This window comes from Ochotona curzoniae, unplaced genomic scaffold, assembly GCF_017591425.1.
Source record: "Ochotona curzoniae isolate NIBS_2020 unplaced genomic scaffold, NIBS_Ocur_1.0 contig_1, whole genome shotgun sequence".
Lineage (NCBI taxonomy): Eukaryota > Metazoa > Chordata > Mammalia > Lagomorpha > Ochotonidae > Ochotona > Ochotona curzoniae.
Window position 1 is genome coordinate 32,457,396 of NW_024464918.1, and position 25,570 is coordinate 32,482,965.

Below are 25,570 nucleotides of genomic sequence, written 5' to 3' on the forward strand. Positions count from 1 at the left end.
AAGAGTATATGTAATACCTTACCAATTTCTTATTTAGAGTGATTATTAGTGTCTTTATTAAGACAAAATGAGAGGCTAATGCATATTTGTGAGTCGAGTGCAATGTGATGTTTCGACATTCCTTATGGCCTAATGGTGTATCTGTGTTATGTCTTCTCTTTGTATTACATGTAACATTTGCTTTATTTTAGCTTCACAATTTTGTCAGCTTATGTGAATTCGTGAGATTCCTATGTTTTGACCTAGTGAATTTTTACTTTTGACCTTCTATTCTTTGAGACAAATTGTTAGAGAACTCAATTAAATTTTAAAATTTCAATTAAAAATGCTTTGGAACTAAGAAGCTAAGTACCTTTAGTATATGTATTGTATATACATAGACAACATGTGTTTTGATGGGCTGATATTTTTTTTCTTTCACCTATGACACCTCTACTTTAGAAAGCAGTTGATATTTCTTTATGAACTTTGAACAGCAATATTGAGGGATGCAGTTTTGCTTTTTGTCTGCTGCCCCGTTCACATAGTCATCATGCACCAAATGCAAGACGAAAAGTGACACCAAAAGAATCGTGTCACAGTTCTTACATTAAAAGAGAACACATCCTCTTCCTTTTCCCTGGAGTTTAGATTCATTGCTTGTAGCAATTTCTAGTTCAATAGACTAAACATTTCTGACTGGTAAATGGCTGGTTGGATCTGCCGTGGTGACTCAGGAAATAGTTTCCCATCTGGGATACTTGTGTACAAGAGGATGGCAGATTCCTCTGTACCACTCTTTGTTTTGTCTTCAAGGAAAGAATGTAAATCTATATATACATCTCACAATTCATTGAAATGAAATATGCATCCCAACACAGAAAATCACTGAGACTTGTTTGTTACAACTAAATGTTAGTAAAGGTTTTCTTTCTTTCTTTCTTTTTTTAATGGACAAGGAAAATACTAGTTACACATTCTGTCTCCAACTGCAAAGTGAATGTAATAAAAACCCTTTCTTGGGTGAGTTGCTATGAGGGGTAAATAGCTAATTCACTAAAATGTTCAGTACTGTGTCACATACTGGGTACCCAGTCAGGCAAATTATTGTTATTATTATCGTCATATTTTTATTCATTCCTGTTAAATGTAATTGTCCTTTACTTATATAAGCTTCAGATTTTTACAACTTTGCAATGGTTAACTTTTGAGAAATAGCAATAATTTGAATTAATCTGTTTTGTCTACCTGTTTTTGCTTTATATTTCAGAGTTGTTTAGTGACTATTTGGATAACCTTTGAAAACATTTTACCATATCTTTTAATGGCTTAAACATATTTTAATTCATCTATGAGTTTATGATATTTTTTCCTTAATCTAAATCAAGCATTGTTTTTTTTTTATTTAGCCTTTTTGCAGTTAGAGACAGATAATCAAAATGTGCTTAAAATACTTGTCTTTCTTTTTCTTTTTGAAGATATATTTATTCTTATTGGAAAGTTCAGTTTACAGAGTGAAGGAGAGACAGAGAAAGATCTTCCATTTGCTGGTTCATTCTTAAATGGCTTCAGTGACTGGAGCTAATCTTATCTGAAGCCAGGAACCAGGAGTTTCTCCCTGGTCTTTCACAGGGGTGCAGGGTCCAAAGGCTTTGAGAACATTCTCCACTGCTTTCCCTGGCCATAAGCAGGGAACTGGATGGGATGTGGTGTTGCTGGGACACGAACTGGTACCAATATGGGATGCTGTTCAATGAAGGTGGAGGATTAGATATTTGAACCAACCTGCCAGCTTCAGTGCTTGCTGTTCTAAACCACCTGGATTTTGAAAAAATTAATATTTGCCTGTTTTGATATATCCTCTTAAATTTGCTGGAAAAATTATACTAATTTTTAATTTTATATTTAATGAAGTTGTTTATTATCTGTTTAAGATTTTTATCATTATTATTACTGGAAAGTCACAAAGAGGAGAGACAGAAAGATCTTACATTTGCTGGCTCTCTCCCCAGTGGCCGCAATGGCCAGAGCTTAGCTAATCTGAAGCTAAGAGCCAAGAGCTTCTTACTGGTCTCCCACACAGCTGCAGGGTCCCAAGGCTTTGGGCCATCCTCTACTGCTTTCCCAGGCCACAAGCAGGAAGCTGGATGGAAAGTGGAGCAAACAGGATTAGAACTGATGCCCATATGGGATCTTGGCAATGCAAGGTGAGGACTTTATCCACTAGGCTATTGTGCCAGGCCCTGTTATCTGTCTTTTGAAGCCACATAGTTATTATTCAATGCCTTTAGTTCCCAAGGATAGAAGTATAATATAATTGGAACAAGTATAGTTCCCAAAGTAACCTCATGGTGAGGAAAACTAGTCTTACCTTTCAGAATGTAATCTTGCCCATTTTTAATTTATTTTGCTGGTTTACCAATAGACATGTTAATTATTATTTTCTTTGTGATGAATAAATGGGTGAACTAATTCTGATTTCAAGGCCATTTTTATAACAGATGACATAGTGTGACAATTAAACTTTTTCCTGTTGCTAAGTGCTACGTTAGAGGAAGTGAATAAGCATGAGTGATTGTCAGGCCCATGCCATTATGACCATTATCCACGTGGGCTTGGTGCAGTGTGGGGTGCATAGTGTTGACACTACCTACTGAACATTTCCCAGCGCCATGTACCTCTTTAATGCCGGTGTCGTTTCCTTAACTTATTCCCAGTTGAGTCTTCCATGAACCCCCCTGCAGCGGAGTCATCTTTTCAGTGTCACGGTGTATCCTGTTATTCCTCGATGTTGCTCCCATACCCACAAATGGCTTATAACACCCCCGGTGCCCAGTGCTCTGTTTTTTTTTCTCCAGTTGTTGTCTTTTACTTATCTTGAAAATTTGTGCTCCGTAAGTGCGCTTGTCTGTACATCACTTCTCTATCTCTCTGACTGGGATATTTTCTTCTATCTCATATTCCAGCCTACTTGCTTTCTAAGCTTCCAAATATGTTGGTCTGTGCTATTTCAGTTCAGTTCCCCCAACTCTGACCTCTTCACACTTCTTTCAGTATATGCTTATTTTTCAACCTAGATTTTAGAAAGCACAGCAGGGCAGTTTGTTTCATTTTTATTCAGCAGATGGAAAAATCAAAGCACTAAGTATGAAGAAGGAATATAAGGATTAAGGGATTGCTGCCTTGACTGTCAAGTTATGTGCATCATGTGGGCCAAGATGGGGTTGAGTTTTGTGTTCCCTGTCCAGTTTTCCCAGAATGCCTATGATAGAGTCGGTGCTCATTGCACATTCTATAGGTTATTGAATGACTCTCAGCTGGAGCTTCAGGGGTCTCTCTCTTGAAGCAGTGAAATTTCTGTCTTATCATTTGTTCTCCTGGACAACTGAGGTCAGATTCTTCTTCCCTCACCGTGCGGGGAGAGAATCTGGAAGTCGGTGTTACTCTCAGTTGTTCTGAGAGATTCCTTTAACGTCAGCTGTCAAGCATGAGAAGGATATTTGTTGTGGCAGCAATTAATGAGGATTTGCACATTTTGCTAATTTTCAAAATTGTAGGCACCCTAACAATATGAGAACGACTTCTCTCTCCTGGGCCATGATATCTGGTCAGCATCGGTTTAAATATGGGCTCTGTCATGCATGCTTCTGCCCCAGCCACAGACTGGGAAGAATTCTGTTTGCATCATTTAAAAATGTTCCTTAATTTGGACTTTTTTTTCCTTATAGGTTACTCTTCAGGAAAAAATGGTTATTTCTTTGAACTCATGCCTGGGCTTTGTCTGTTTATTGTTATGCCACTGGATTGGAACTGCATCACCTCTGAATCTTGAAGATCCTAATGTGTGTAGCCACTGGGAAAGGTAAGATTTCTGAAAATAGTCTGAGAGATATTCATGATTGCTGAGAAGTTCTTCTTCTACTGCCATGAATCTTGTATAAAACCTGAATCTAAAAAGAAATTGGGAAGTTGTTTTATGTAAAAATTATTAATTGCATCTAATACATTAAAATTGCTCACCAAGACTTAATAGGATACATATATATTATATGAAGAGAGCCTTGATATATCTGCTTCTAGGATATGTATAACTATAAGATCCATGGAAAGCATTAATAACTCAATTAAAATCATTTCCCTAAGGCCTTATCCGTATCTTGAATCTATTTGCAGTAATTTTGAGAAACCAATCAGTTACTCTGAGGGAATCAGCATGGAATAATGTATTGAATTTAAGTGCTCCAATGGATGAGCTAAAAGAAAAAAAAATGTTGCACGTAACTTGGAAAGGAAAGCCTGATGTTTGAAGGATGCATGGAGGTAGCATGTGCTAGGATATTCTAGAATAACTGAATAAGATAAGTGGATATCAGTGGTTGGCAGGAGCTCCATACATAGGAAGTAGATTAAAACCAGTGTTCTGTTCATAACAGGAAATGAGTCTTCCTCAGACATTTTTAAGGCCCTTTTGGAACACAAAAATACCATAAATCCTTCTAGCGATATGGCACTGTAGTCAAGTACAGCCTGATCTGATCCAATGTGGTATTTTCACTCTAAGAAATTATCTTTTCTGAAAATAACTGCATACATACAGGCATTTCAAACAAATAGAAGCAGTAAGTATTAGTGAGTCTTATGAGCACAGCACTGTACTGTTCTTGGGTATGTAGCTTCCTCACTCCAAGTACTGTTTTCCGGCAGAGACCTGTCCCCATCTTTGTTGGTAGTCTCACACTCAGGATAGTACAAGCATGGTGGCACCTAATTATTCAGTAGAGGTCCATATCAGTATGAAAATCAGAACTCAGCTGCATGTTTCAATGTATGCTGTAACAAAGTCCTAAATATTTGTGATACCAACTGCATTATACAAAGGGGATTTATTATTAATTATTTTTATAATCTTTCCAGTATCTCCCATAAAACATTTCTCCAAGAAAGCACATAATAACCTTTAAAATAATAATGAACCAACAAATTTGTTAATGAGTGCATAACACATTGTTGGTTTAGATAAAGGCAGAGACCATTGGTGATTGAATTTCTTGACGGATTATAGCACTGGGAGGGGGAGGGAAGGTCAAATTAGTGAGATGCTATGGAATAAGAATCAGCAGCTCTTGAGAAAACGTGAACCATTGCAATGAAGGAGAACCCTCTACATTAAAGAATAGACATGTGCTTGTGCCGCTGGGAAAACCAGAGTGAATCTGAGAGGGCAAAGGGTTCCTGTGGCTTGTAATAAAATGTCTATAAAATAATTTTTTAAATAGGGTTCTAGAAGTGTTTGGGAATATAGATTTGGTACTATCCAGTATGATATGTGAACAGATGAATTCTGAAGGGGCAGGGGAAACCCAGGTCTTCAAATAATCCAGCCACCACTCCTGAGTAGACGCTTGGTCCTGATTCCTTGCTCATTGTATGACCAGAGCCTCCAATACAGAATTCCTTTGTTTTGTTCACCCCTAATAATTCCTGCTGTCTGAGCACTGCCTTTTCCATGGCTTGTACTCGACAGCTAATTGTTGAGTGAGTGAGCTCACCCTCAGATAGGACAGGAAATGACCAAATGCGGACAGCTGTGGTGGGAAGGGAGCCTTGAAGAGTGGAAGAGAATAATACACAAGGACCATCTTCATTGGTGACCTTGTAAAATCCTGCAGTTGCACATGTGACCAGACTAACCTCTGAAATACGACTCAGGTCAAGAGGAATTGAGTGTGGATAGATAGGAAAATGATGGCGACTATTCTTCTTGGTTATGCTTTTTTCTACTTACCAATCGTAAGACAAAGCAACAGCTGTAATTCTTAAGTTGTAAAGCTTTCTGCTATCAAGTTAGATCTTAATTTCTAGAAGACAGGTAAAACAAGTACAATTCCTTTGGCAAGCATGGGGAAGGCATGCCAAGTCAATTAAAGTGGGTCTAGAAAGATGCAAGTGACAGTTTCTCCTGCTATAACAGAGTTGCCCATAGAAAAGGTATCATTCTTTGTGATGGAGTCCACAGGGCCCATCGAGACATTCTTGTAACAAAAACTGCCTGTACCCAATGGGCCTGAGCCATGGAATCACCCAGAACCTTGCCTCTGGTGCACCTGTGGAACTGGCCTATGCCCTGGTGAGTAGTGCAGACTCTGGGCTCCTACCAGGTACTACTGAGTCAGAATCTGCACCTGAGCAAAATCCGAGCTTTGAAAAGCACTGCACAAGTCTCCTATCTGTGCTTCTCTCTGGCTGCATCCTCACTGATTGCTAAATACTCATCTTCAAATAAAGATGTTTGAGAAATCATGCATTAGATGAAATGAAAGAAATTAAATTATGCAAAATACACAAGGGATGTTCGCAGTCAAAGGGAATCTGCACAGCATCCTTCTGGAGAGCGAGTCTGCAATTCAGCGGCTGCTTCTCCATGTCCTTGTGCTCTGTTCTGTGAGTCTGAGATTTGCCGGCTTGCACGGGTTCTTCTAAAGACGGCACAGATGGAGAGAAACAGCTCTTTGCCCAAATCTTCAATTACTATCTCAGAAGTGGCAGTAATCGAATCAGTTCCTGAAGCCAGCAGAGATAAGAAATGATGATTATTACCATATCTGATTAACATAACAAGATAATTTAGGCAAATAAAATGTAATTAATGACTTTGGAAATTGTCCAAGTGATGATGTCTTCTCCCTTCCCCTCCCTTGTTCCTTGACCTTAAATTAAATCTTGTTGGGGTTTCTCCCCGGATGAGATTTAGTAGGTGAATGTCATGGTGATGACATGTTTTCAGAAGATGAAACAAACAAGCAGAAAGTAAGTTTTGCATCTCAGTGCTGAAATAGTGCAGAACTGGAGTTGGATTCCTCGTATCCGGTCGAGGTGGGCTTTGCAGCTGTGTGTCAGCTTGATGGTGAGGGTCCTGCTGCTAGTGCTGACCCCAGGCTGGCTCGCCAGCCCTCAGGCTGTATTGCTCGTTCTCAGCGTAGGTGTCTTCTAGCTCTGTGGCTTTAGAACAGCTACTGATGAGGGTGGAGGCCTGGATTGTTAGCAGAGAAGCTGATTAAATCCAAACAATACAGTCATACAGCCAATCAGTTTGTAGTTCTCATAGTGCTCTCCATACTGACTTCCATAGTGGTTGCACTAGCCTACACTCCCACCAACAGAGAAGGAGGGCAATATACCCAAAAGAAATGAAATCTACATACGAGAAAGAGACCTGTAATCCTCTGTTTACAGCAGCACAATCTGCAATTGTAAAAACATGGAAATGACCCAGATGTTCATCAAAAAAGGAGTGGATAAGAAATTGCTCTATGAGTAATTTATTCTATGGAATACTACTCAGCCAGTAAAAAGAATGAAATGCTACCATTTGCAACCAATTGTCCCCAACTACAGACTGTTATGCTGAGTGAAACAAGTCAATCCCAAAAGGACAAATATCATATGTTCTCTCTGATATAAGCCATCCTTCACGCAAAATATAAGATCAATAGCCCATTCAATATTATTTTTGCTACATCTCAGGGGGTTTGACATTTTTGTCTTTATTTTCATTCATTCAAAAAAAAAGGTTTTGTTATTCTTATTAATTTTCTCACTGACTCATAGGTCACACAATTGGATCATTTACTTGAAAAAGGTCTCAGATTTTCATTTCTTCAGTGACACATTAGTCATTTAGAAGCATGTTATTAACTTCGTGTTGTATATTTTCTATTTTTCTCTCCGCTGTTGATTTTGTTTTATGGATTTTCATTTAAGGGGATGTATAGTAACTGTGTAGTACAGACTATCACGTACAATGCAATGAAAATACAACACAAAGTACATCTCTACTTCCAAACCAAAGATGGGCTCATAATGAACCCATTGAATGTATTTTGACAACAAGATGTTGGACTCTCAAACATTGTCCATGCCTGCAGTGTCAGTACACACTTAAATAGCAGAATAATGGGCTTATAAGTGATATTGAAGGCCTGTACTATTGTAGTGATATGGGGGAAATCAGTGGGCGGTGGGAGAGCAAAGATTTGGAGAGGAGAGAACTGAATCATGAAATAATAAAAACAAATAAAATTTAAAAAATCCAAACAGCACCCTGGGCCCTGGCCAGAGCAGCAGTGATGATGCACAGAGGAGGCAGACCCATTCTTGGAGACATTTTCTTCACAACCCAACGCCAAAGCTCACGGAAAGCAGGCCCTTGGAAAAGTGACAACAGCTTAATTATGTAATGATGGAAGGATGCTCAGCAAAACAGGGATGGTCATTTACTGGGTGTAGTTACTGAGTCACTCCTGAGGATATAAAGACTATTTACTAACATGATAAAATACTCAGACACAGAGTTTGAAATGCAGATTTTTAAAGTATGTAGAGGGCATAGTTATAATAACAGAAACATTTTCTAAATCCTCCAAAACTAAAAACCGTAAGCCCTAGACATTATACAGAAGAAGTACAGCATAATACTATTTGTCTTTGGAAGAACTAGAGAATTCTCTTCCTCTCTCTTTAAATATTTGCTTTCCAAATATTCGTAGCCTTTAAAGCAGAGAAGGAAAGACTAAAACTGTATAGGAAAGGGAAAGAATATATAGAAAACAGAGGAAAAAAAGAAATTTGGATTGAGAAGGTTTAGGCCACATCCCCCTAAAAACATAAGTGAAAGTCTTGCTCTCTGGGCAGTGTAAAAAGTAATTTATATTCAGTTGATTCTGAACTGGGTTCAAACATCAGATTAATTTTAGCAAAAATAATCGAGACTGAAGAGAAAATGCAAAACAGTGAATTTTATCTTGCCATTTGTTCCTTGTTCCATGCTATATTTTTTTCAGAAAGCCATATCACATTTTATTTAGGATTTTTTGTGTTGGGAGCTTCTGTAGAGCAGAAATCACATAGAAGTTGCTCCACTGGAGCCCATGTTGTGGCATAGTAGATTATGCTGCCAGCATCCAATTCAGCTGCTGGTTCAAATATTGGCTGCACAACTTCTGATCACACTCCTTGCTAATTGGGACTGAGTGAGCATCAAAGTATGACCCAAGTACTTGGGCCCCTGTAAACATTTGGGAGAACTGGATGAAGCTCCTGGCTTTGGCCTAGCCCAGGTTTGGCCATTGTAAGCATTTGGGAAGTGAACCAGCGAATGGAAAATTTCTCTCTCTGTCTTGCTCTCCTCCCTCCCCTATACCCATAATTTTGCCTTTGACATAATTCTTTTGAAAAAAAAAAGGTAGGGGGAATCATTCAACAAATGTCTGTTTAATTGGAATCCCACGTATGTTGGTTGCCCTCTTATAGAGAAGTGTCTTTTTAAGTCCCAAGCCCTGAGAGGCATCCTGGGAGTCGTGTTGATCAGTATACCAGGTGGCAAAGAGAGAATGTGGACAGATTCAGGCATTCCTCAGAGAAACTCCACGTTGCTAGAAATGAGTGAAAACGTGTGTTGTTTTGCTTACAAAATCAGGGAGTGTGTGGTGATCTTCCACCCACATCGAACAGCTGGAGTGATTGTTTTTTGAGGATCAGAGCAGAGGCACACAGAGCCGAGCCTCACAGCCTGGCCTGTGACATTTCCTGAGAGCTCTTTATCAGTCTTGCTCCAGGAAGTTCAGCTAGGTTGATACTATAGAACCTTGTAGAATAAAATTTTCCTTCAAGCTGCCATTTGACTCGTTTGTCTTTTGTTCCTTTAACCTGGGTTGGAAGTTGCTCTATTTTACTCATGGTTGAGATGGGACTGATAGATCAGGTGAACACACAGGAATTTACACACTTCACTCTCCATGAAAAATAGGACAGATATATGATCCGAATTACTTTGAGAGTTGGCTATTTCCAAGCAGCTGAATTGGAAAGGAAAAGAATTGTTAAAGAAGCTCCAAAGGTTTGCATCAGTATGGATCTCAAGAATTGCAGAAAATATCAAGAACTTAATGTGAAATGTCATCCCAAGAATATAAAAACTTCTTAGGAGACCTCTGACTTTTCCCTAACAGGTAATATCGTAGCATAGGAGCAATTACACATCCTGTCCTCATTTAAACTTGGTTTGGCAGATAGTAACAAGGATCACCTTTTAGGGTTGAAATTGTAATCCCAAATGTACATCATCAGACATCCAGGATCCCAAATGAGAAAGGATCTTTGCCACTGTCTCTGACGTCCTTGTTTAGGGCATGTCATAATCAAAACCCAGGGAGGTGAGGTCATGTGCTGAAGGTCACCCCAGTGTTTCAGTGTCAGATCAGGAGTATGACCCTGTATTCTGTTAGTCCAATGATCATTTCAAAGGAGCCCATTTAATCTGCTTGGCTTTTAGAGAGGGTGCCCAGATTTACCTAGAAATGCATCTCCAGTATCCCAAAGCCTGAGACGCACACAAATGTGAATGGCATGATTATTTCAGAGATGTCATATTGAAGACTGGCTATGTAATGACTACCAAAGACCAGCTGCAGAAAGAAAACCAGCCCATTGTTGTCAGATCAGCACCACGAAGATCTCGTAGAAACACAGTCTTCTGCCCCAGTCTAACTGGAATTCTCAGTGTTGAAGTTTCAGCCTCACTCTTCATGCCCCTTCTCTACTTGACAGTTCCTGTTAATGAACTTGGGTTATTGATTTCCAGCAAGGGAGTCAGTGATTATGGCTCATTTTGTCTGTTGGTGTAAGCTGGGGAATTTAGTGGAAATCTTTAAATGACTTAAACAGAATAAATTGTTTTTGCAGAGAATTTTCTCGGGATTTTCTTGCAGGCAGACACTAAACTCTTAGCACGTAATAGATTAACATTAAGAAGTGTGGAACTGAACATTGGATGGTCTTTGTGATTCATGGATGTTTCCCAAGAACGCACATTCTTGGGCCTGAAGGATTGCTCCAACAAGAAGCTGTCAGTGAAAATGTACTGGAATAAAAAAAAAAAAAAAGAAAGAAAAGAAAAACAGACTGTTCAAGAAGTAGCAGCAAGCTGTTGATATTATTATTTCAGGTTAATTGTCTTGGCCATATATTTGGAACTTGGCTGAGTTGAAAGTTATCTGGGCACTTGTTATTTAGATCTTGTGTGTGGTTTTCCAGTACCTGAGGGATAGGACCAGCACATGAAAGTTAGTTCTTCTGCATTTCCACCATTGCAATGTGTGCTTTCTGACTTTCCCAAATCAGCAGCAGAATGTACTCTCTTATAAAAACTCGAATTGTCTCTTTGCTGATTTTCTTATTGCTTACATGTAGACTTAGAATGAAAAAAATTTTTGAAATATTTTTATTATCTGGTGCACAGGAACAATGAGAAGGAATTAAATACAGAAAAGGATAGCATGCTGTAGTTTTTAAATTAGGAATACTCAGGCTTATACACAACAGTGAAAGAGACTTTCCTTTGAAATTTACAATATAAATTTTTGTCTTTTAGATATGATGTTATTATTGGTATATTTGGCATTCAAAAAAAGAAAGCACTGTAAAAATATGGGAACTTTAAAAAGATACATACTTGAGGGAAGAGATAGACAATGCTGTCATCCATTCATTCACTCCGCAAAATGACTATAAATACCTGGGGCTAAGACAGCGGAGAAGCTGGGAGATGGAAACTTAGTCCGAGTCTTCCATGTGGGTGGCAGGAATTCCACGTGTGCCGTGACCATTGCCCTCCAGCATCTGTATTAACAGGTAGCCAGAGTTAGGTAAGACATAGGTGTCCTCTCAGTGAGGCCAAGTGGCTGCCACAAGGTCCTTTTTCACAAGTCTAGGTGGAGTTGCATCTCTAGAATGGTTTGTCAGGACAGAGCGTGGCATTCGTATAAAAAGGAGATACACTGAGTTCTTGTTTCTTCTTTTTCTTTCCAGCTACTCCGTGACTGTGCAGGAGTCATACCCACATCCCTTTGATCAGGTCTACTACACTAGCTGCACAGACATCCTCAACTGGTTCAAATGCACCCGGCACAGGTACTGGGAGTTCAGACAGGTTTACCAGTTGGCTAACTGAGAGTGCAATCTGAGATAATCAGAGATGCTTATCACTCAAAATGAGTATCTGTCCATTCCTTGCTCAAGTCCTAACCTTGCTCCGTTGATGGACATAGAAAAGCACAGTGGCACCCCATGTCCTGACTACAGAGACATTGTCTGCTGTCTGTCCCCTTTGTTAGCAAAAATCCATCTGGGTTCTATATTGTACAAAACCTAAGGAAATAATCTTAAATATGAATGAAACCTTAAATAATGTTTCTTTTTTAATATTTACTTATTTTTATTGGAAAATCAAATTTACAGAGAGGAAGATCTTCCTTGTGCCCCAAGTGGCCTCAATGGCTGGAGCTGAGCTGGTCTAGAGCCAGGAGCCAGGAGCTTCCTCCAGGTCTCCCACATGGGTGCAGGGCCATTCAACTGCTTTCCAGTCCACAAGCAAGGAGCTGGATGGGAAGTGGAGCAGCCTGGCTACAAACTGGTGCCCATATGGGGTCCCAGGTTGCAAGGCAAGGACTTTAGTCAAAACTTGGCCAGTGCACTGGGCCCAGATTATGTTTCTAATTGGACATCTGACTCTATTTAAACTTAAATGTGCACCTTAAGTAAAACAAGCCACATATTATTGTTAACAAGTATATTATAGATAGTATAATATAGCATAATATAATATATAATAGTATATTGTTTTAATAGTATAAAGAAGAACTCTCATGAGTCAAATGTAGCACCTGATGACTTATGCTGCATTAAATGATATCATATTCACTGTCATTTCTTCATATAAGCTGTGCTTGGCTGCTTTCTGTATACTAGCGCTCAATCCCTACATATCATACTCTTTATTTCTGCCTTGGGTTTATTTTTAGGTGTTTTATCATTATATGACCTGTTTAATCATTGTATGACCTAGTTATTTGTTTACTTTGTGTGGTCCTGTAAATTCTATCAGATCTGTCTCCCCAATAGAACAGAATTTCTTTGAAAGCACATGTATTTTGGTCATTGCTACTTTGCTAGGGGCAAGAATAGCTATGAGCACAATGGAAAAGAAATTCTATAACACATGTTCTATGAATTAATCAGTGAGTGAATGATGTTCCAGGTCAGGGAATAATCCTTTGTTTATTTCCCTCCTATTTTATAAGGAGATGAAATTGTGCCGACATAGGTTTTTAGAGGGATTCTCTGAAATTATCCTTTCAGAGACACACAAGTGGAAAAAAAAAGATGCAAGTGAATGAGGCTTAGATGGGAATCACACACAGAATTAATCAACACTCTTCAAGATAAGTGAAATAGGAAAATCACGTAATCTGATCTCTTGAAATCAAACACAGTTTAGTTTAAATAGGCCATCTTGACATGCTCTTACCAACTTGTTATAAGAGTGTAATATGGGTCAAGACATATATGTACCATATTTCTTGTTATTTTCAAGTTCTTTGACTTTCATGGTTATGTTATATTGACTAACTTTTTTAGAAAAGTAGAAATGCTTTTAATCAAATTGTTGTGCAAAAGAACTAACCCTATGGTTTTCCCCCTTGTGTAGAATCAGTTACCGGACAGCCTATCGACATGGGGAGAAAACCATGTATAGGCGTAAATCCCAGTGTTGTCCTGGATTTTACGAAAGCAGAGAAATGTGTGTCCGTAAGTAGGATTTTCACCTCTTTGATCTGTTCCTCCTTGTGCCGGTGTACTTGAGAAAATACAGCCATGGTGAGGGTCTGGGAGATGATGGGTTTTGGAACCTTACCTCCTACTTGTAGCTGTTACATTGTGGATTTATGACCAGGGAAGCATCGCCCCTTGCTCTGACAAAAGTCTGCAACTGAATGTTGATTGAGGAGAAAGCAGCTGTGTAGAAAGACTATTCAAGACTGGATCTGGCTGTCAATTTCAGTTCTTCAATAAATATGTCACTGGATATTGGCCAGCAGTTTCTGGACTTAGGGCACAGAAAAGAACAGAGACATCTTTCCTTCAGCTGACCTAAGTCAACTTCCAAGAGGCCAGCCTGGCATTCCATGGTGCATAAAACGATGAATTGTGTTAAAATGGGGGCTATAAATGCTATGAAATGATAGTGAGTCTGGGTCACAAAGTTGAGTTTTTTTCATGGTCATATTCCCTCTTCTCTTAACCTCTCCATCTTACTAATTCATTCTGAGATGTCTTAAGAGAAATTTGATATCTCAAAACACACTGATTCTACAGTGTTGGGAGGAATGTGGTTTGCAATTGATACTTCTTACTGTTGTGTGTAGATCACTTAGAGATCATGAGTTTTGCTTTATTACTCATGGAAGGGCATTTAGCACAATGGGTGGGTGAGTTGCCACTTGTGACCCTGTCTTGGCTATGAGAGTGGCTGAGTTCAACTCCTGGTTCCACTTTTGATTCCAGCTTCCTGCTAATACACAGGTGATAGCAGATGACACCACCAGGATGGAGTTCCAGGCTTCTGTCCTAGGACTTATTCAGGCCCAAATGTTGTGGGCCATTGAGAAGTAAACCAATAGATGGATGAGCTCTCTTTCTCTGCTTTTCTGTCTGTCTCAAATACAAAAAAAAAATTAGTTTGAATAATATTTTGGCTCTGCACACAAGTAGAGGGGTACCTCTGCCATCTGCCCTGGGACACTGAAGTTGAACAGATGAGACAGGGCTCTGCTGCAATCTAGAGACACCAGGACTGGCTGAGCTCTTAGGACCTGCAGAGCCCAAGATAGTTCTGGCTTTGCCACCACTCACTTGGGTGCTCTCCAAGAAGTCCTTTGTACCTCTTGGAGGTTCTTTGCTGTCAGAGAGAGAGATTGGAGTTAAACTCCATTTACAATGCAGTTAGCTCCTCAGACTCAACATGATGTATGATAATAAACATTCATAGGAGAATGTAGGAATCCACAGCCAAACCAGAAGAAGAATATGGAAATTTATTGTGAATGTTTTTCCTGGTTAGGAGGAAACACGTTGCATTGTCTAGAGATTTAACCAACCTCAATTCTTACATATTTATCAGTTTCAAGTTTGACTTATTATGGACTACTTCTAAAGTTATCATTGTTATTAAATAATGTTCATATTCTTAGTTAGGAAAGGCTAAATTTCTAGAAACATGACAGCTGGGTCAGAGATATACCTTTTTCTGAGGGTTTGGTTTTACCAGTTTCTACACCCACAGGCAGTAACTGAAAAGTCCTTTTACTTATATTCTGTGCCAGTTTTCTCTCTACTAGTTTTTTCCCTTAATTTGCATGCCTTTGATTCCTGATGCTGGATAAGAAAAATTATGTGTTTTTAATCAAACATCTTAGAGAATAATCATGAGCTGATCTCAGTGGTCTTGACTGGTGGCCCAAGCAGCACTGAGCACACACAAGGTGGGAAGGGGCAGGCCACATCCCAGAGGCCTCAGTGACATGACCTGGGTGCCCTTATCAGTGTTCAGCCTAAAAAAAAAAAAAATAGGTAATCAACACCCTGAGAGTATCTCCTTCTCCTCAGGTACCTTTTTATTAATCCAAGTCACAGGACTTGCATATATGCAGCCCAGATGCTATTGCATTGCGTTACACAGGGCTCAGAGAGGTGCTCAGGCTTTGGTCTTCCAGCTAAACCTTGTGTCCCCAAAAGCTTCTGCTTGAGAACGGATGTGAGGAGTGTAGATACATACGTGGCAGGTGAGGCAGAGGGGTTCATCGTTCCATGGCACCATTTTAGCCTAATATCTGTTATTTTGTGTGCTAGTACAGCCCTCCGAGGAATAGTAGGCGTTTGCAATAGCACTGTCATGACTGACTATTTTACCTTGGTAAAAATTATTTTTTCACTTCCTACTAGATAGGTTTTGGAGTGTCCCTAAGCCCCAGGTTTGAACATCTCTAGCACTTGCTTCTAGTATTCTACTTTTAAAGGTTTAATTTGTTTGTTTGTTTGTTTTGGCTGCCCCAAGGTCTCTGAAGATAGCTATAGAAAAGTTGTCTTTAGATATGGTAATACGTTTAATCAGCTTACCATCTACTTTCTCTGGCTTCAGAGCTATTTGGTGTCTTTAAGAGTATTTTGCATCTCTGCTCTGAGGTCTTAATTTAATTCCTCAGTTCCTGGAGATAGTCTGAGGTCTCTTACTTCCTCAGTTCTTGGGGATGCATCACAGTAACTGCTGTGCCCTCCATAGCTGGTCTTCAGGGCACCCCTGTGATTAGAGAAGGAAAAGAATGTACTGGATTCACCCTTTGGCTTTTAGGATCTCCGTTTCAATCAGATTTTACTACCAGGCAGATAACACCATCTGCTTTTAACTATTGCCAGTTTCCAAAGGCATCAAAACACAGGAATCAATCATGATAATTTCTGGCGGTCAATTTACCTGGAAGTCAAAAAAAGTTTAGTTTCATGCAAATACTTGTGTTTGATATGTGTTTCTTGTGGGTAGCTCCTTCAGCAGAGGATGGCTCCCCCACCCCTCCTTACCCTCCATAGTGGATAATAGTCTGGAGAGTTGACCTGGGAGTGACAGCTGCCTACCCACCTGTCACAACTTCCTCAGGTTTCCTGGGAGGGAGCTGGCTCTGGCTCTCCCCAGTTTCAGAGATGACAATACTTCACAGGTACTAGAAGTTGCTCTTCATCAGGAGTGGTCCAGCACTCCTGGGCTAAAGTCCTCTTCTCCAGCCTGCTATGGAATTGACTGCCAGCTCAGTGTTGGCTGAGCTGTGGAAAGAGCTGAGCAGCCTCAGGAGCACCTGCCAGGCTCCCCTTGTGGAAGGAGCCTGGGTGATAGTGACTTCTAAAACAGAGCTGCATGGAGAGAGCTTGTAACCACGCCAGGAGAGTGGCGGGCTCTTGTAGCTTAGTTTGTGCTTAGGAAGAAAAGAAATATCCACTTTAACTTGACCTGGTAATGGAATTTGCTTGTTCATTTGTGTCAAATAATTTTCTCCTTTCCTTGATAGGAGAAATTTGATTCAATTTTTGGTCAGATTTAACATTATTGATTGGGCATGCACAGCGCCAGCAGAATGGGCTCTAGGGAATAGAGCCCCTGCCCTGTTGGTTTCTGCAACCATGATTTCAGCCAAATTTGGATTAAAAAAAAAAACTCAGTACAGTTGTGTCTGTGTTGCACGTTTACAGATGTTTTTCTTGTCATTATTCTCTAAAAAAAAATAGTATAACTGTCATCTATGTGGTGTTAATGGTATGTTAGGTATTAGAAACAACCTAGAGATGATTTAAGGTTTTGAGGATGTTATATGCAGGTTATATGCAAAATGCCACAATATCTAAAAAACGTTTGAGCATCCATGGATTTTCAGGGCAGCAGTGAGGCAATGTCCCTGAAACTAATTCCCCATGGATTCTGAGGGACAGTCATGTACATGTATAAGCCAGACATTTTCTTCTGCTCTTAAAGAGTTTCAGGATCCAAGTGCCATTTTATTTTTAGGATTTTAAAAAAAATTTAGTTGAAAAGCAGAGTTACAGAGAGATCTTCCATCTGTTGGTTTATTCCCCAAAGTCTTACAATGACTGAAGCTGGGCCAGGCTGAAACCAAGAGCCAAGAGCTTCATCTGGGTTTCTTACATGGGTCATCCTTTGCTGCGTTTTAGGGTACGTTAGCATGGAGCTGGATCTGAAGCAGAGCAGTTGGTAAATGAACTGGAACTTCTACGGGATGTTGGCGTAATAGACAGTAGCTCAACATGCTGTGCTATGCTGATCTAAGAACCTGTTTAATGCATATAAAAATAAAAGCAAAGTAAGTGTTAGCTTTGTTGAGTGCACACGGAGTGCTGGGTTCATGCTTCCTAAAACATCCCTCTGATGCGGATAGAATTATGCTTATTTCATAGATATGGACACTTATGAGGACACATGGATAAGGAGACTGACACAGTAGTGACGTTTCCAGTATGACCAGTTGGTGTTGGGCAGGGAGGGATGATGCTCATGTACCCATGTGATCTGAATGCACAGGAGACTCTGTTATCACTCCTTCCATTCTGGCTGAAAACAGGTGAATTAAATCTGCATCAAACTCCCAGAGGTACTCTGATGTACGCTATCATTAGGCAACTTCTTTGTGAAACATGTTCTGACCTATAGGATGAGTTTTAATACTCATTACTCATGCAGAGTTGTATTGTCTGCATTTAGTTCAGATAACATTTAAGAAAATGTTATGAAAAATGTGAAATCCTGGGGCTGGTGCAGTGGTATATCAGGCTAATCCTCCACCCTACCTCATGGGTGCTGCTTTGTGTCCTGGTTGCTTCATTGAGCTAGCTCCCTGCTTACGTGTCCTGTCAAAGCAGTGGAGGATTGCTCAAGTTCTTGGGTCCCTGCACCCACGTGGGAGACCTAGAAAAAGCTCCTGGCTCCTGACTTCTGGCTTTGGATTGGTTCAACTTTGACCATTACAACCATGTGGGGAGTGAACTAGCAGATGGAAGATCTGTCCCTGTAATTCTGCCTTTCAAATAAAATAAATTAGCTTCTTTCAAAATGTGAAATCCTTGCATGTAAACTTTTACTAACTTAAAAAGAAAGTTTTTCTTATTTGAGAAGTAGGAGTGTGCACACACACACACACACAAACACACACACGTCTTCCATCTTCTAGTTCACTCCACAAAGAACTGCAACAGCTGGGACTGGGCAGGAACAACATCAGTAGCTCCATTCAGGCTCCTGCATGGATAACAGGGATCCAGATACTTGAGCTGTCACCCCCATAGTGTGCCTTAGCAGGAAATTGGATTGGGCACAAAATGGAGCTGGAACTCAAACCTCAGGACTATAATATGCAAGGCAAGCATCTCAACTACTGTGCTTGTTTTGATTTTTTAATAGTATTTGTGGTGTCTGGTTTTTAGTTCAAAAGCACTCAAGTATTCTACTGTAGCTATAACACAGCATAAATAATAAGCCCTAAGATTCTAATGAAATTAGAAGTAATTCCATGACAGTTCTTTATTAAGCATATCAACTAACTTGCCCACACTTAAACTGTACATTGTGAATCACTCATTTCTCTGTTTTGTGTTTAACTATGACTAGACTCAAGCCCTTCTTTCTAGTCACATAGAATATGTTGCTTTGCACTCCTCTGAGCAGAAGAGAGTGTCCCTGAGTTAATGAAATCCATCCTCTTTCAGATTCTAGATTTATAATAAATGTAGCTGTTCAAAATTTGAAATTCAGTACATTTTAAATGTGGAAATATTTTTTATATAAAAAATACATTTTTGATTTTTGTCTTGGTAAAGAAGCCATGCATCCCAGATAATGCTAACTACTCTTCAGTATTTGTTAAATGTGAGCTTTGGCTGCCTGAGTGTGCGTAGCTATGTGCCTATTCAGAGCTTTACTTTGATTTTTAATAATTACTGATTGACTGCTACACTTATAAACCCCAAATTTTGTTTCATAAGCAAATTCACCTTATAGATAATTCAATCATCAATTTCACAAATTTTAACAAAGCACTGAGGCCTTTCACAAACTTTTTAAGTTATACTAATTTATTTTTATTGGAAATGCAGGTCAGATTTACTGAGAAGAGAGACAGAAAGATCTCCCATCCACTGGTTCACTTCCTAAATGGTTTCAGTGGCTGGAGCTAGGCCGATCCAAAACCAAGAACCAGGAGTTTTTTCCAGATCTCCTATGTGGGTGCAGAGTCTCAAGGCTTTAGACCATCCTCTACTGTTTTCCCAGGCCATAAACAGGAAACTGGATGAGAAGTAGAGCAGGTCAGACATGAACTGGCACCCATAAGGGATTCTGGTGCTTGCAAGGTGAAGATTTAGCCAGGAAGTCATCATGCCAGGCCTTTCATAAATGTTTCACAAGCTTAATTACCTTCAATGTTGATTAATTGGGTAGTTTGATGGGAAGAGGGAAATAAGAGAGAAACCAGAGAGTTTTCATCTGCGCTTGCTCCCTAAACACCCACGCTTGTTGGGACTGGGCCAGGTTCCATGTAGGTAACAGGGACATTCATTTAAAGCACCATCACTGCCTCCCAGCCCCAGCGTCAGGAACCACGGTCAGCTCTTGAACCCAGAAGCTCCCACATGGACTGAGAGTCTTTTATTCTGTAGCATATTCTCATAAATATTATTGATATCTGAAGACAAAAGCTATGACAACTGTAGATTCTGATTCTCCTACAAGTTTATGTATGTGGTTCACAGTCTTCGGAAGTCTGAGATATTTCTCTCTCCAAAGCAATAATCATCTCCTCTCATATTTTTAGCTTAATTTTTAAGGGTAATTGTGGTGCTCTCTTCAATTTGCTGACTTCCTCCCCCCCAGTACTTATTTTCTGTTATTTTGGTAAAAACCAGGTAACAGTAAGTTGAGCACTCTATTTTTAAGCATTCATTTCAATTATGTGGAACACCTTACTCCTGTCCTTTCTCCTGCCTTAACACTTTCCTATGTTCTGATTCTTTGATTATATCTACTTTTAATAGGGTTCCTTGGGTGACTATTTTATTGCACTTAGCTCAAGCCTTGGAGGTTCATCTGTGTTGTAACATGTAACAAGATTTTCATTTCTAAGAGCTGCATAGTGTTCCCTTACAGTGAATACCAGAGAACATGATGCATTTTGGAGCATGTTGGGCTGTTGCTTGTTTTTAATGGTACATCTTTAACTTGGATTTCAGACATTTTATTTCTTAGCATTAATTTTAATATAGTTAAATCTGTTTAATCTATCAAGATATATAAATGTAATTCTTTTGGCTTCATTAGGTTGATAGCTGAAATAATCATGTATTCTTTCTATTTAAATATTTACTTTTAAGGCCAAACACTTCTCTAAATGATAGAATAATGTGTGCAAAGCACATGGTTGTGTGATTTTTTTTTAAGATTTTCTTTATGTATTTGAAAGGTGGTTAGAGAGAGAGTGTAGAGAGAAAAAGCCAGAGAGTTCTTTATCTGCTGGCTTATTCCCAAATAGCTGCAATGACTGGAACTGGGTCAAAGTGGAGCTGGGATCCTGGAGCTGCATCCAGGTCTCCCATGGCCCTAGCAAGGGCCACCCTCTGCTTTTATCTCCTCCCCATCCTTATCATGCATGCTACTTTGCTGGAAGTACAGCACCAAAACCCCTTCAAAAGAGACATGAATTCATTATAGCTTTATAAAATTACTAATTTTTTTACATTAAAGTCATCTTGGTTTTTAGACTGTAAATAATTGGAAAACAGATGAGCAAAAGGGGCAAAACCATCACTTACAGTTCAACCATTTTGATATATATATATTTTACAGATATCTTCCCATTTCTTTAAATGCAGATAAACGTATAGACTTACACAATCTGTAGATTTTCTTGAAAGCTGTTGTTTCTTTGCATATATTCTGTGCATATTTACTTAGGAATAATTAAATTTACATATCATTTTATGGCTGAAGTTGGCAATATTGGAATGCACTGGCACATATCCTTTTGTCAGACACTTAACTCATTTGGTGGCTACAGTGAGCATCATCGTTTTCTATCTCCACATGTGTAAATGATTTGTAAGGCAAATACTTTAATTTTGGGGGTAAAAGATGCACATTGTGTCATTTGGGATGGGTTTTTTTTTTAAGCTCTATGTCTTTGAAAGCAGAGTGAGGAGAGGGATGAGGGAGGGAGTCTGGGAGAGAGAGAAAAAAAATCTTCCTTCTGCTGGATCACTCGTCAAATGGCTACAATGGTTGGAGCTGAACTAGGTTGTATCCGAGACTCAGGAACTCCTTCTGGTTCTCCCACATGGTTACAAGGACCTGAGTACTTGGGCAGTCATCTATGTCATCCCTAGGCTGGATTGGAAGTGAAACAACTGGGACTTGAATCTGAGCTCTAATATGTGACTGTAGCATCACACACAGTGACTTAACCTGTGTTCTTGTCTTCCTGTTTATATATATTATTCCTCCACTTGTCATTCTAGGTCCCAAGCAGCAGGCAGAAGAGGTGGGGGAAGACAACCCTGGCTATCTCCTTAGGTGGCTCCTGGAAGGGGTGCTATATTTTTTCTCTCCTATCGATCAAAATTAGGAACAGGAGCTTATGAAGCTGCAGGAGCATCTATAACCATGTCTATTTCTGTGGATATCATGAGTCACATAGCCACATTTTAATGTTTTTGCATACAAATTGCCAGGCTATTGCCCAGAGTCTATATTCTCCTACTTAGCCATGGTGTAGAGTAGACAAATACTCATTATCCCCAATCCTTGCCAACATCAGGTAGCACTACTGCTTTCAACCTGTTGGGTGAGCAAAACAGTACCTGGCTTCATTTAGCATTTTCTTGTTTTCTTGCCATGCTGTTCTCCTTAAAATTTAATTTCTATTAGCATTTCATATTTTGGGTTAGAGCACAAGAGCAGGGTAGAAAAGTGAGACTATTTTATTCTCCAGAAAACCACAGAAATTCTTACTAGAAATAACCATCATCAGTGGAAAAGGTGAGAGAAACAGACTGATCTGGGAACTTGATGTCCCAGGAATCAAACTGTAAGAGGTCCAAGCACTTCCAAGCCCCTTATCCTCACCTGCTTCACATGGTCCCATTCTGTTACCTCACCCAGCATTCCAGGGGGCCAACTTTCCCAAGGCCTCAACTGTGTGTAGCTACAAGGTGGTTTGGGGCTGGGACAGGCCCTCTTCACCTTCCACTTGCCCTGGCCTGAGCACTGTGGAAAGGAAGAATCTCTAACTCCATGCTGTGAGGGGAGTTCTTGGCAGCTGTAATGGGAATGCACTGGCCCATGAAGAGGAGTTGGGACTCGTGATCCCCACAGCCCTGTAGCTCATTCAGGAAACTTGGAGCAAAAGAACCTTTGAAGTTGCCCTGGGGATCTCCAATATTATTGCAACATCACAACTCCAGGAAAATGTGTTTGGAGATGCTCACAACTCATTTCCAAACACATACTGGGGAGTTGAATGCTTACCAAGTTGGAGGTTGCCTAGAGATGTGGTTACATCAGGACTTGGACAAATACACAGGAAAAGCAGCAGTGTGCTTGCAGAAGGCAGCAAGCAGCAGAGTGGGAAGTTGCCAACTTCCCCTCCATGGGGAGCACTGTAAACCCAGAGACAAGGCTGGCCATACATCCACAGCTGAATCTCCTTGGCTTCCCTGTGGCTGAGGGCAAAGACAGCAGAATTACAAAAGGACAGAGGGAGCAGCTGGGGGTCCCTACTCTGGTCCAGCTCCCGCTCCCTCTGTGCCTTGTCCACTGCTGGAGCTGCTGCAAAGGGTGGGACCATTCTGGTGACTATTGCCTTCATTTTCTTTACCAATTTTTGTTAGACGGTGAAAGTCCAATGTGAACTCCAGGTTAAAGCAATCATGAAGGCCTTTGGAGAGTGTGGCTTATAACAGACAGAGGGAGGAGGGTTGGAGCCTGGGTTATCCACGCCGTTGCCTTTCAGGCAAGCTCTGACGGTGAGAGATCAGTTCCCATGGATGTGCCCTGCATGGCTTTGGCAGCCGTTAAGAGAACTTGGGAACTGTAAATGAGAAGCCGTGACTCCCACACACTGAACTCTATATGATTGTCCCTTCTTAGCAGAAGAGTGTGACAATTGATTAACAGAGCAGGGAATAAATATTCACAGCTGATTTTTGATTAGGCCAGTTTACATAAAACTGCACTGGCCACAGATGAACAGGGAGCTGAACTGTGGCACAAGCTTAAACAGGAAACAGTTCTACATATGAACTCCACTCTTGTTTCAATGCTGTGTTTCAGAAATTTGTTGATTTTATTTTTTAAAAGTATTTATTTTACTTGAAAGTAAGAATTACAGAGAGACAAAATAAGATACACACACAGAGAGAAGGATTTTCCTTCTGTTTATTCACTCCTGAAATGGCAACCATGGCCAGAACTGGGCCAGTCTGAAGGTTGGAACCAGGAGGGCCATCTGGGTCTCCAGTTGGTCCCATCTGGGACCCAAGGACTTGGATCATTCTCCACCACTTTCCCAAACCATGAGCAGGGAGCTGGATCTGCAATGGAGCAGCCAGGACTAAAGCTGACACCCATATGGGATGATGGCACTACAGGCAGAGGATTTGCTTGCTATGCCACCATGCTGGTCGCAGCAATGGGTATTAAACTAATTTTTTTAAATCGAAACCTTAAAAACACCTAAGTCCACTTGCCCAGGACTCGCTTTTTCTTCTAAAAATAGAAATCACACTTTTTGGGTGATATCTTTGGGGACCAAATCAGGCTGTTTTCCATACAACTCTTAGATTGTCCTCACATTTCATCTTTGGGTTTTATATTTGACTGCAGTTACAATAAACTTGCCTTTATGGAGAGTGGGTACCGTTCCTTGGAAGTGGCTGCCTAGGATTTTGAAGTTGGGCATGCAGGGAGCAGAGTTACCTCAGTGCTGATTTCTGCCTTCGGCGTGGGATGCATGGCAGGGTGCACACATTTGCCACCCCTGTAACAGACTGTTGAGTGTGCCTTGATCTTCTGGGGTCCTGGAGAGGTACCTCCTATCATACCTGTGTCATCATCCTTTATCTGAGATGTCCACTATTGTCTTCTGCTTTTGTCCTGGGGAAAAAAAATCAGCTTTCTGCTTGTGAGCTGTTTCTTTTTGCCATGCTAACTCAGGATCATCTTGTCAGCACTTTTGCTTAGAGGATAGGAAAAGGGTATTCGATGATCAGAGTCCACCTCAATGCTAGCCCACAAGAAGATCCGATTAGAAGAACAGTTGATGAACTTGAGCAAACTGACCAACTGGTCAAGGCTTTAGTGAAGAAGTATTGCTCCCAGTCCCACCTTGGCAATGATGCAAGGACTCAATTTATTCTCTACCCCAGCATTGTGTCATTTCATCTTTTCCTGCTGAAGAGTTTTAGATGAGATTTTTTTCAGGGTGCAAAGAACTGAAACACAAGGTGAGATTTGGTGATTCGGCCCTCGGACAACTGGCAGGTCTCAGCGAGACAGATAAGAAGGACACCTTTCTTTGAAGCTTAAGGAAACTGGAATCTTTTGATTCTCACAGGTCTGCTTAGTAATAAAGTTGTGATCTTGTCCATATTCCCAAAAAGCCTTAGCCTGCAAACTGTCTTAGACTGATGCTTTTGAACAGAGGTAAAAGTGAAAAAATCCTATTAGGCTAGGCAAAGGGCCCCTGAATGGGCCAGAGTCAGACAGAATGTTCCTGGGAACACCTACCCATGATGCCCTTCCTGCTACAGGCAGGAGATTTTTTTCACGTTTCCATAGGGACCCTGTACTCTGTTGCTATGGAGTCTGACTTGGTTCACTGGAACGTACCAGCAAACACGGGGAAAGACCCTTTGTCTACACACTGTACCAGCTGAAATTTCAGTTTTCCCACACATCTACTGAAATTTCTATTTTCCATTTATGGACATGAGTGTCTGCTACCAGCAAAGTAGAAAATCCAGCAAATAATGCAGAAAGCTTTCGGTGTATATTGATGGCTAATGCCTGTGGGCTACTTAGTATTTTATTTGTAGAAACTGCATGAATTCAGATGGCTTCACCCTAAGCAGATGGAAATCGTGCCATATTGTA

The 25,570-nt window shown here is 40.3% G+C and overlaps 1 protein-coding gene across 1 annotated transcript in view; it reads left to right on the forward strand.

Moving 5' to 3' along the window:
- MEGF10 (multiple EGF like domains 10) overlaps positions 1-25,570 on the forward strand; it is a 145,665-nt gene that overhangs the window by 34,328 nt on the left and 85,767 nt on the right. Inside the window, exons 2-4 of the mRNA XM_040970225.1 lie at positions 3,708-3,841; positions 11,845-11,946; positions 13,523-13,623. Of these exons, the coding sequence (XP_040826159.1) occupies positions 3,726-3,841; positions 11,845-11,946; positions 13,523-13,623 (319 nt within the window). The 5' untranslated portion in view covers positions 3,708-3,725. The remainder of the gene's footprint in view (positions 1-3,707; positions 3,842-11,844; positions 11,947-13,522; positions 13,624-25,570) is intronic.